The 13,070-nt window shown below is 40.8% G+C and overlaps 1 protein-coding gene across 1 annotated transcript in view; it reads right to left on the bottom strand.

The window, feature by feature from the left end:
* Positions 1–5,224, bottom strand: part of serinc4 (serine incorporator 4) — a 29,960-nt gene extending 24,736 nt beyond the window's left edge. Inside the window, exons 1-2 of the mRNA XM_056279126.1 lie at positions 5,096–5,224; positions 1,292–1,459 (exon numbers count right to left, since the gene is read on the bottom strand). Of these exons, the coding sequence (XP_056135101.1) occupies positions 1,292–1,459; positions 5,096–5,164 (237 nt within the window). The 5' untranslated portion in view covers positions 5,165–5,224. The remainder of the gene's footprint in view (positions 1–1,291; positions 1,460–5,095) is intronic.
* Between the last annotated feature and the right edge of the window lie 7,846 nt (positions 5,225–13,070).

The following is a 13,070-nucleotide window of genomic DNA, read 5'->3' as shown; positions in this document are numbered from 1 at the left end:
GAGCAGGTTCACACTGAACACATGTGACAGACGTGAGAGAGTCTGGAGACGCTGTGGAGAACGTTCTGCTGCCTGCAACATCCTCCAGCATGACCGGTTTGGCGGTGGGTCAGTGATGGTCTGGGGAGGCATATCCTTGGAGGGCCGCACAGACCTCTACGTGCTAGCCAGAGGTACCATGACTGCCATTAGGTACCGGGATGAGATCCTCAGACCCATTGTCAGACCATATGCTGGTGCAGTGGGCCCTGGGTTCCTGCTCATGCATGACAATGCTCGTCCTCATGTGGCCAGAGTGTGTCAGCAGTTCCTGTATGTCGAGGGCATTGATGCTATGGACTGGCCTGCACGTTCCCCAGACCTGAATCCAATCGAGCACCTCTGGGACATCATGTCTCGTACCATCCACCAACGCGATGTCGCACCACAGACTGTCCAGGAGTTGACCGATGCCCTGATCCAGGTCTGGGAGGAGATCCCTCAGGAGACCATCCGTCGTCTCATCAGGAGCATGCCCAGACGTTGTAGGGAGTGCATACAGGCGCGTGGAGGCCACACACACTACTGAGCCTCATTTTGAATCGTCTTGAAGAATTTCCACAGAAGTTGGATCAGCCTATGTTCTCATTTTCCACTTTGATTTTGAGTATGATTCTGAATCCAGACCTTAATGGGCTAATGATTTTGATTTCCATTGATCATTCTTAGGTTATTTTGCTCTAAACACATTCCTCTGTCTAATAAATAAAGATGTTCAGCTGAAATATTTCATTCCTCAAGGTCTATATTGTGTTTTTAGGTGTTCCCTTTATTTTTTTGAGCAGTGTATTTCAAACTGCTGCACAGTTTGCACAAGTATGCACCAGTTTGCAATAGATGATCAGATTATTATTTTTTTACATAAACCCATCACCACTGTATATTAATTCTGTCCTGCTTCTCCTTGAACAATGCAAGCGGGCATGGTAAATGGACTGCATTTTATATGATGCTTTTCTAGATTACCAACCACTCAAAGCACTTTTTTACAATGTATGCCTCACATTCACCCATTCACACACTCATTCATACACTGATGGCAGAGGCTGCCATGCAAGGTGCAAAATTGCTCATCAGGAACAGTTAAGGATTCAATGTCTGCTCAAGGACACTTCAACACGCTCTCCGCAGGAGCCGGGGACCGAACCAGCGACCTTCCAATTACTAGACGACCCGCTTTACCTCCTGAGCCATGCCACCCCATATGTTGGCATCGTGGAGAAGAAGCCACATCATGTGACCCGACACTCACATTTTCCCTGACGAGCTCGGAGACATTGCGGGACAGCATGAGGCAGGAGACGGCACAGGCCATGATGTGGAAAAGGGTGTACATGACCCGCGTGCTGGACGAGGACTTGACCGGTGGGCAGAACGCACAGCATAGCGAGCACGGAGCAGGCCCACAGCAGCAACATATCTGCAAGGGGAAAAAGATGCATTCCAAACAGAGTCCACAAAAAAATTAAAATCCGATGAATAATGCAAAAGCAATGAAGAGGAAAATATATGGAGAAAAAAACATGGAGAGAAAAATGAAGTCAGGCTAGCATTTTTTGCAATAGCAGCAAAAAGGGGTAAACAGATGGATGTACTTTATCCCCTTGTTTTTTCAGATTAGTGGGTGAGACAGTTTTGGTACTAAGTTACTGGTTTCATACCAGGCAACCGACTTGGATGACTGAGTGTTTGGTGTCCCAGTTGGAACATAAAGAAAGAGAGATGAAGGGTGATGTGTGTGTGTGTGTATGTGTGTGTGTGTGTGTGTGTGTGTGTGTGGAGGGGGGTTATCAGATTAGTCTATGGCGCCTGAAAAGCATCTGGTCAGGTCTGATTCCAATAGATGAGGGCAGTGGTGAACTGGACAGCCGCCAGTCTCCTCTTATCCTGCATTAAACCTACGGTCCCGTAGATGACTGAGTTTAAACACTGAGGCCGATATGGCAGCAAATTACAAAGATTACAGTGTGGAGGTGTATCCCCGACACGGCACCGTTGTGATTTATGAATTCACATATAAATGCCAGTGCAGCGCAGAGATGTTATCACTGATCACGTGGATGCAATAATCCTGTAATAGTCCATGAGAGAATATACAATATCTATATTTTGGTCTTATTTTAGGAGGGGGGGATTCTCTACTTTTCATTCCAATAATGTCCACCATTATACAACACCCACAGTGGCAGTTGGGTAAGCTTTCTTGTTTTTGTCAACGGTTTCACCTTGGAGAGGTTTGACCTAATTTATAGGAACAGTCCCTCTAATTTAAAACTGTCATTAGTCACCAAGCAAATAACATAAAGACGGTTATCCTCCAATTCCTGTATCTTGCAACCGTCTTCCAGTCCCACAGCTGCAATTTAGCTAACACATTTTGGTAAAAAGGGTACAGGACACACTTCAGATCGAGGGTTTGCTAAAGGAATAGACAGCAGTATTGTAAAGGATACCACTCAAAATAAAAGCCTTGAAATAGACTAAGTACAGAGGAGGATTCCTTACTTGCATAAATACTCAAACCATCGCCTTTTTATCTGTATTTGACCAACTTAAAAAAAATCGAGGTTAAAGATTTACAGATGTCCTCGTCTAAGCTCACTGGTTTATTCATTATATAGATTAGATCTGTTACTTTCAGGCTATAGGCAAAGCTCCAAGTAAGTGATTTCACAATCAGAGACAGGTGAACTTGAACTGCATACTATAGATGCTGTCAGTTGTTCACATATTTGTTGTTTGTTAGGACAGGAGGATGATAATATCTTTATATTTAGGTAAAGGGTGCATAGTCTAAGCTCGGCTATGTCTTCAGATGGCTCATGTGGCCAAAAGATGCAGTTTGAGAAATTCCCTGTAATGCTTTGTGGTTTTGAAATGGGATCTTAATGTTGATGGTAGACGAGTTAGCGTCTGATTTCTACATTCATAAAGGCAGGACTTACATCGCTGTCATTACAGACAGACCAATCCTTCTGTCTGTCCTCTGGCCCAGTTTGAGGGCCCTAAATACAGGATTAACAGAGTCACATGCTGAATTATAAGTTTAATAAATATCTCTAGACTCAAGGGGATCCTGAAATTGGCAAAAACAAAAACCCAGAATAATCTCCTGGATGCAGCTCAGGGCCCGCTGGCTGACTGCTGTTGAGTGGGTGGTGCAGAGGTATATCAGCATTTCAGTGCTGAGGAGGCATCTGGCTTTGAGCGGGACAGTATGAATGTGAACTTTTAGGAGGACACCCAGATCAGTTTTAGGAAACCTTCAATGAGATTCTGCCTTCAAAGGTATCAAATAGAGAGGAAAGTCACTCACTTAGGAGAAATAAGCAGTCTGTTATTCATCTAAAAGCGTGCTATTTCTGCCATTGTGGCTGAAACAACATGGTTATTCTCTAAGTGGGCAGCAGGTGTCATGCCTTTTAGGACTTTCCTCATTTTTACGAAACAGACGACAGACAGATCAGAGGTCAATGAATGAGAAATCTCATGTCTGTGTCTGAAATGAATGCTTCAATCAAATAAAGGCTTCACTCCTGCATCCTTCAGGAGCCACACACCATATAAGCTACTATCCACATATCAATGATTTTTTTATATAATCCATACATTATTACTAATTGGTGTTTAGTGTCAGTAAAGGGACTTTCATGCAAGCTTGTCATCATAGCCAAAACCATAATTTGCATAATAATAACTGCAATATAATGACTAAATGTTCAGACAATCAAGCATAATTTGTCTCTTTTTCCCCCTGTATTATCGACAAAATACATGGCAGCTAATGTCCATATTCTGTAAATTTACTTAGTCATCTGTGAGTGTTTATGCTGGAAGCATGCCATCTATGCAGGATGGCAAAACTAAAGGCACAAGGCAATAAAAACTAACAGCCATGTAGCTTTAACACATATGGTCGTTTGTGAACGAAGCTCATTGACCCCAGATGTACATGACCATCATCTTCATGCTGAGGCAGTTTGCACACTGAGAACCGCTCTGTTCAAATGACCAGCAACACCATCCACAGCAGAGGGTCTCCTGTTGCCCCCATTTCCAGCAGGCTATGCATGCATTGTTGTCTACAGTACACCTTACTTTGGGTAGGGTAGTTTGTAATATTTCAATCGCTGAAACTTTTTTTTCTTTTTGTTGTTGTTTTTTACCCAGCACCTTCCATCTAGCTCACACTTTTTCCTGAGATAACATAATTAGGGTCAATTTACTGCTGTTATTACACACCATTGTCTACCATTCAGTACAATAATAGGCAGGCATGTTAAACGTTAAAATATGCCTGGTGATTTTTCCAGGTAAATAAATCACATTTCTGTTGTTGTTTTTGTTGAAAGCTTAATGGCTGTTGGTTCTGAGGTGACAGACAAGTGTCGTGTTTCTCCTCTCCGGCTTTGGGAAGGCTGCTAATCCACCAGAGGTGGACTGACTAATCTGCCCTTTTAATTTACCTGTGTGTACTATCACCAACACACAGTCAGTCGGGTTGTTTGGGATGCCTCCGTAGACATCGTTACCTCTTTCTGAGCTGAATCTTGTGCAAATAATTTAAGGTTATACATTTCAGATTATTTTGGGAGCCCAATTTAATAATAAATTAAATAAATTATAATTAAAATAACTAAAAATTAAATAATTAAAATATAGATTAAAACAAATAAATTAGATAATAAATTAAATAACTATAAAGTGCCCCTGTCAAAATGAAACCATGTATGCTGTGACTGCGTCACTGTCAGATGTACCACTCTGAATCTTGGGCCTTAACCTCCAACATATAAAAGAAAATTCACGTCAAATGGCAACTTTGTCATTTCTATAAAAAAAAAAAAACTCAAACAGAAAATGAGTTTTGTAAAAACATTGTCTTGCCTAATCAATAAAGACAGACATCAACAATAAGCACGAATTGTAAGAAAAACGTAAAATCTTAAAATAAAAACAACCCCAAAGAGCCACAGCCTCAATTCATCGGTGGCTATTTGATGCCAAGGTTAACTGTGGTCGCCAGTTTGCTGTGCTGGTGGTTGCCCAGTCTCACCTGATAGGCCACCATGTTGAGCAAGTAGTTGTAGACACTGCTGCGCTTCATCCCCTGAGAGGCCGACATCCTGGCTCTCCAAGTGCTTTTTTTGTTTTTTTTGGGTTTTTTTACCACGCCGCTACGTTTGTCCAAGGACCCTCCGACATGAAAAAAAAATCCGTTTTTATCGAAACACCTGTAACGATGGCATCCTCACGACCTCCAACAGTTGAGGATTAAGCTTCTAAAAGAAACCTCTCACCCAAAAAGGCCTCCAGTGGGGAATCAAATAAACCCAACAACCTGGTGTGAGAGACACCCACCCTCAATCCAACAGATTGCCTCCTGTGTCCCTTACACTGTCGCACAGATTACCAGCCAGAGTCACTGTGACCGAGGATCTCAGCATCAACACTTGTATCCGACTGCTGCTTTTCTCAATCCAACTTCTCTGGAGTTGAGGTTGTTGGGGGGGTTTTTTGGTTGGGTTTTTTTTTCTGGTTTTTTTTTTTTTTTTTTTTTTGCCCGTATCCTGTGTGCTTTGGCTCTGCCTCTGTGTCGGGCACTGAGAGAAGACAGGGTGAGCTGGTGGTGAATGCCCAATGCCCTCCCCCATCATCCCCTGCTCTGACCGGTCAGATTATAGAGCGTTTGTGAAGGAGGGGGGCGAGAGAGGAGGAGGGAGGGAGGAGGAAAGGACAGGGACCATGTGTCCGCTCCATCTGTCCTTCCCTTCCCCCAGGACGTTCCCTTTCGCTGCACCAGTAATAACCTGCAGGCTCCACTCATGCCCCACAGTACGGTGGGACTGGGCGATGCCACAGTTCAATCCCGTTTGTAAAATGTAAAGGAATTACCCGCTGTGATGCCTGTTTTGCAATGATATCCAGTGCCTCAGTTTCCCCTCTGATGCTTCTAACCAACCGTGTCTCATCCACCTCCGTGACAGTTCCCGTTTACTAAACAGGGAAAGCCTCCATGGCCGTAATCCTACCAAGCACCATTACATTACGACCCAGAAACACAGAAGCGGGCGGACTGCATACACAGGCCCATTAGTGATGGAATTTAGCAATGGAGTCTGGATTAACAAGCTCTGTTAAAGTTTAAGATTTTTTTTAAAAATGGCATTGCGCTGTTTTAGTTCCTCTATGCCCCAAATACAATCAAGACTTGAAATACTGCACTGATTTTTTTTTCTTGAAAATAAGAAATGAATTTTATTTTCACAAGCCACTGTTGAACCCTGCCTCGGGCTGGGAGCAGATTAGATTTGGGTTAGTGTGCGGGGCGGTGCATCAGGATAATCCCGTCACTGGTCAGTCCTCATCTCAACCAGGGTGACCTTCAGTTCTGCTCCTGTGCCGAAGCCTGGAGAGGATGGTATGGTCCAGCTTGCACCACCCCAGAAGGCCCTGATAGACCAGCACTAAAAACTATGATACCATATCAAACCATCATGGCTGGGGACTGTAGACCACATGTGACCTGGTGACACACATTACTAGATAGCTCAGACAACCTGCTCTGCCAATACTTGCACCAATTTGTGCACACAGAGGTCAAACAGTCTAACTGTTCTTGTACTTGATTTTTTCTTTAATCTTGTTTGTGACTTTTTTTCCAGATGAGTTTTTACTTTTGATGCTACATTTTTTACATTTTGTGTGATTTCAGCTTCAGAAGATGGTATGTGTTTATTCCTGCTGTATAAAAACATACTTTTCAAATCCTGACTCTAATTTGCATCCTCTGATGTTTTTGAAAAGCAGTTACAAGCTAAACTTCAAATCCTAATAGGGCCCTCATTAGATGATGTGTAAATGCTGAATTTAGTTATAGGTAACAATTTAAAAAATGCTGTTTTGGTCCAAAAAAAAACAGCAGGTATTCCTCATGGATAAACCTGCGATGATTAACCTATCACCAGCCTGTCAACATATTTACAATCACAGCAACATTTTTTCATTTAACGGAAACTGAAGTCAATGTAAATAACCACACAGTAAGTTTTACCATGGAAACAATTCAGAAGTTGCTACTATGCAACATCATCAGTTACATGGTTGCTCCAGCTCTGTCCCATTATTGTAATGTAATTACTAAATGCAGATGACCCGCTCCCTTTTTATTTTGTACACACTGTACAGATTCTGTTCAGCACGGACTCATAGATAACATACAGAACAAGAAGCAATGGTAGTCAGCCCTAAGGACTCTTGTTGGAAATGCACTTGTCTAAATATCTCACTGCACACCCGAAGAAACCCAAAAGTTGAAGCTTTAACAAATATTCACCATCTTTCTTTTTCTTTTCTTTTTTTACCCAGACTACATTTTCTTTTACTATGCATCAGCGCTCCATATCATTGTGGAAGCAACCCTCCTGTGATAATAAACACCTTCAAAGTCATGTTCAAGCTGTCTCAAAGGACCTCACGGTCCACCTCAGGTGGTCTGCTGACTAAAACGGATGTGAGGCATGGCGACATGCTCATCCTGACAGTCCGGTGAAAACAGTGGTTAAATGTGGTTTGAGGCTAATATGAGGTCCATGGAGCGATGATGGAAAAAGTCCATCGGGGCCTAAATCTGCTGAGAGCTCAGAATAGCACGGTCAATATAATTCCCACAGTCTGCCTAACTTTATTTTCCACAGAGCTGTGTGACAAACAGGAGGTTGAATAATATAAATCAATAGAGGTCAGCTTGGTTGAACTTGGCCAAGAGGCTCGGACTTACAAACCCAGGAAATGGATGATTTCATGGACGGCTCCACTGGTGCCAACCAACTCCCCAGCAAAGCAACACTTTGCATCCTCCGTAAATTGAGCCATCATGGCATGGCTGAAATGAGCTTGTCGCTCAAATAGATTAACTGAGCTCTTGACAGTCACTAATATTTAGAAGATAAGCATTAAAGACAAGTGATGTTTGCACACACTGCCATAACAAAATAGAATCTGCGATAAATACTCAGATAATACCAGATTCATTGTGGATATGGGCAAAACAACTGCTAAACACTATAGAAATATCACTTTGACCAATGACATTGACCAGTGGTTTTTAACGAAGTGCTATTTTCACAACCCATGAAGGACACAATTCTGTGTGAGAGCCTTAATCTCACCCTGGATTATTCTCTCTGCCATGAACTTTTGTAAACCAATTAGCGCCTCTGATAAACATGCCTTACAACAGTAAAGTCTGCCAATCACCCAGTGAGAGACCCTGCCCAACATTCCTGGGGGCCCCTTCACTCCCAGATAATTACCGTTGCCTTGTGGGAGAGAGGGCCCAGAGCCAAGAAAATCCAAACAAAAGCAAATTACAGGATGCAAATTATCGTTTGAGAGAAAGCATTCAATCTATGGTTTCAGTAGTGTTGTGGAATAACCGCCGAATCAGGTCCAAGCACCGTTAAACACAAAATAAAGAAGAAAAAGGAAAAAAAAACTCAATTTGTTGTACATGTAACACATTTTCCTAACCAAGACTATTTGGAAAGCAGTTTCAAACTTTTTGGAACGTGGTTTTCACTGTGGATCAATAAAAACCGAGGCAATACAAGTCAAATGGAAAATGGGCTTGGTAAATGACTCACACAGCTACGAGCATTGAACACTGGCGGTCCCAAAGTGACACAATGTGCCCATTCATCCACTGTGACATGACTGAGTGCACATCCCGCTCATATTCTTTGGATTTAGATTGAGGACAGATTAATAAAGGCCCCCATGGAAATACTAACTATGTGCAACAATGCTAAACAGACATATCACTGGAGGTATTACGGTCACTGTAACTATGAGTATTAAAGTAAAATGCAAACTTTCTACATATTGGGAGTCTAGGGATTAAAGGGATCTGTCGAGGCAATATTTGAGCTCACCAGAGCGATAGATAAGACAAAACTCTATCAAACTTACTAAATCTGTGAACAAGGCATCCTATTAAAGCCTAAAATTTGACATACAACATCACGTACAACATGTGCACAGCTGACCCCAGCATCCTTGATGTTATGTGAAATTTGATGAAACTTTTATGATCTTATGGGGGAGTTGACTTGATGCAGCAGAAGATAAGAGGATAAAATCCAGGATGAAAGTAAGAAAAAATATAAATACGAAGCAAGGTGGAGATACCAACATTAGAGTGGCTTTAAGTATAATGATTATGGAAATAATTTGCATGCACACTGCATGCACATTTTTGCTCATATCTTTCAGAGGCTTTCACTCTCTCACCACAGTCACTTTGAAAGTCTAGCCAACCATAAACACTAAACTATGTACCATTCTCACCTGGGCCCAAAGACAACGCCACGACATCCTTTCCCATAGACAGCTGAGATGAGGAAGCTCCAAATGTCCACACAGATCCTCATCGATCAGTCATATAGCAAGATGAAGGGGTTAGCATGAGGACAACAATGTCTGACAGGCCCATGTGCCATTTCGCTGGGCACTCTCAGCTATAGCACACATGCCTCATGCCGACATAGAAAATAACTTGACTGTGTGTTATCTGAGTCAAAAAGCTCTGATATGTTTTCAGACCTGGTCAGGTCTGAAGGGGCAGGGAGGTTTCTTCTTCCTTAAGCTGATTAGAGAGGCTGGAGTGAATACACTAATTCCACACCAAAGGCATGGAAAAGCCTGGAACACGTAGGAAATCTATTACCACTGGCTAATGGGTTATATTTATTAAAGTAGAAGTAAACCTCTTACAACGGACAGGAATAGAATGAAGAAAAGCACAGAGCGATTTACAGATCCGGATGTTTAAAAGTCAACATAATCTAGTTATTGTCTTAGATAGGCAGTCAGACAGTAGTGGCCGTAGTAGCAGTGTTAGTGGTAGTAATAACAGCAATCTTATAACTTTCCAGCAATTTTCAAAACCCAAGTTCCACGGTGTGTCACAAAACAATTGGGAAAAAAAACATAATGAAAAGAATTAAACAAATTCAAATGAATAAATAAGATTGAGGGCATGAAACTTAAAATAGCATATAATGTATAGCTTATATTGACAATATAAGATATACATTATATGCTATTTTAAGTTAAGTTTTAAGTTAAGTTAAGACAGACACAGACAAACACAATATAATATTGTGTTTGCTGTGTTTGTCTGTGTCTGTCTTGCACTGTTTGGTGAAGCCACAGCCCTCATTTCATTTTTAACATGTGCCTGCACATTGTTTTTAATGACAGTGAATTGAATTGAATTGAATTGAATTGAATTGAATATCAAATTTCCAAAATGGTTTTCCTGTAATAGTATGTTTAAAGAGAACGTAATTATCTTTTGATTTTCTTTATTTTATTTTATTGTGTTGTCATTTCAACATACCTTCCTGTGTGCATCTAATTCTACATAGGAAATCTTTACTGGTAAAGTCGTTGCGTGATGATTTAGTTTCATGTGTTCAAGTGAGTCTTAAACACCGTGGAAAAGCATGGCCGGATAAAGTTCAAAACTGAAGCGATATCTCAGTCATCTGATTCCTCTTGAAGAATAACAAATGTTTAAATTAGGCTGTATAGAACTGTTGCAACATATTTGTTTAAAGTGTATCCTACTTTCCACAATATTAGCATGTACCTCCCTTTTGTACGTATGATGTTTGTGGTGTGCTTCATTTGGAGTAACTGGAACCGGTGTTTTCTTGTTATACTACTGGGTGGATGTTCCTTCTAACAAACAAAGTGAACAATATAGCTGAATTATATGGAGCAGGGGCGTCCGGGTAGCATAGCGGTCTATTCCGTTGCCTACCAACACGGGGGTCGTTGGTTCGAATCCCCGTGTTACATACGGCTTGGTCGGGTGTCCCTATAGACACAATTGGCCGTGTCTGCGGGTGGGAAGCCGGATGTGGGTGTGTCCTGGTCGCTGCAATAGCGCCTCCTCTGGTCGGTCGGGGCGCCTGTTCAGGTGGGAGGGGGAACTGGGGGAACAGCGTGATCCTCCCTCCTGCTACATCCCCCTGGTGAAACTCCTCGCTGTCAGGTGAAAAGAAGGGACTGGCGACTCCACTTGCATTGGAGGAGGCATGTGGTAGTCTGCAAGCCCTCCCCGGATTAGCAGAGGGAGTGGAGCAGCGACCGGGACGGTTCAGAAGAGTGGGGTAATTGGCCTGGTGCAATTGGGGAGAAAAGGGGGAAAATCAAAAAGGACAAAAAAACTGTGTGACATATTTAGGCATAATTATTGCAAAAGATCAAATAGCAAGATGTCCACTGAACTTTGACCCCATAATTGACTAAACTAAGAAACATCTCAATCAGTGGCTCCAAAGGGACCTGGGCTTGAAGGGTAGAGTTTTGCTATCAAAGGCAGAAGGAATATCTCGACTAACATATACTGCCCTATCTTTATATTTAGATAGTCGGACACTCAAATCCATTGACTAACTGTTATTAAATTTGTTTGGAGGAATCAAACACACTGCCTAGTAGTGATGAGTAGTGATGAATTCTTATGAAAAGGGAGGCTTAAATTTCTTAGATTTTACAACCCTAAATCAAACTTTCAAAATAAATTGGATTAAGTCCTATCTATAAAAAAATACTACCTCTATTTGGAATATCTTTCCACATTATATATTTTCAAAACTTGTTGGTCTTCATTTTATTCTTCTTTGTAATTATAATGTTGATAAAATCCCTGTGAAACTTTCGGCATTCCATTAACAGATACTCCTCTCATGGACATTAATCTACAAAAAAAAAAAAAAAATGAAAATCACCCACAAATTTTTCATTTGAAACAACAATTATGTACTTTATAAACACACACACACATACACACGCACACACATTTTTTTTTTGCAGAACTGGTATGACAACAAAATAATGTTGTTGGGTCAGCTCTTCAATAGGGTCTTTTACTGAAATATGAAGAGTTCAGCATTAAATTTAACCTTGCTGTCTCACCTAAAGAATACGCTGTCATTTTTGATGCTGTTTCTGCTGAAGTTTGTATGCTCTTTAAAAATTCTCCCTCTGTGGATTTAGATGACTCTTCATTGTTGAATGGAGCTAAGGTGCCAGTTGGCAAAATCTGTTTTGCTGTATCTCATACGAATAATAACAGAGCTATTCATGCTTTGTTCCAACAAACTATAGTCTCTGTACCCTATGTCATTTTTCATCTTAGTAAATGTATTGCTAATATCTGTTGGGAAAAGGTTTGGATGCTACAATATACATTTTTGATAAATAACAAAATAAAAGAGATTTCCTTTAAATTATGACCCAGGTTTTACCCAACGAGTCAGTACCTGAGAAGATTTCTAAAAACAATGAACCCCAGTTGTTCTTTGTGCAAAACTCAAAGTGAGACAATCACACATTTATTTTTGGGACTGCACCTTTTCCAGAAAACTTTGGTACATGCTTATCTAAAGTCTGTAATAATTTCCCCCTTAAATTGGAATATGTATTGTTTTTTTCCATGACACAAATAGTGAAATTAACAATAAGTTTTACTTAATACAACTTGTTAGGGTTTTGTTTGTTTTTTTTGTGCAAAATTTCACATACATAAAAGTGAATGTTTAAATAATAAACCATCCTTCCCTGCTTTAATTATAGACATTGAGAAATATATATTTACAATTTCCAGAAACACAAGCAGAAAAGCAGTCAAAACATATAATGCTTGCTTACATTACGACTTTTTCACTTAATGTGCGCTTTAAATTTACCCCCCGATTAAAAGTATTTTATTTTTGTTCAGCATCATTATCATTCTCATTATTATTGTCAATACTATAGTTTTTTTTATTTATTTATTTTCTTATTTACTTGTGCTATGACCATCGGATGTGACGGTGTGCGGTTGTTTGTAGTTACTTGGTCTGATGGCATGTGTGTATGTACAATGTTGTACCAATTGTACTCTTTTCAGTAAAAAACAAAAAAAATACGCGTGTCCGGTGCTACACAATTTTACTCCCGATGTGTTACGGGGGACT

The sequence above is a fragment of the Lampris incognitus genome, chromosome 4 (assembly GCF_029633865.1).
Source record: "Lampris incognitus isolate fLamInc1 chromosome 4, fLamInc1.hap2, whole genome shotgun sequence".
NCBI lineage: Eukaryota > Metazoa > Chordata > Actinopteri > Lampriformes > Lampridae > Lampris > Lampris incognitus.
The sequence above is the reverse complement of the archived record's forward strand: the minus strand, read 5'-3'. Positions and strand labels throughout refer to the sequence as shown.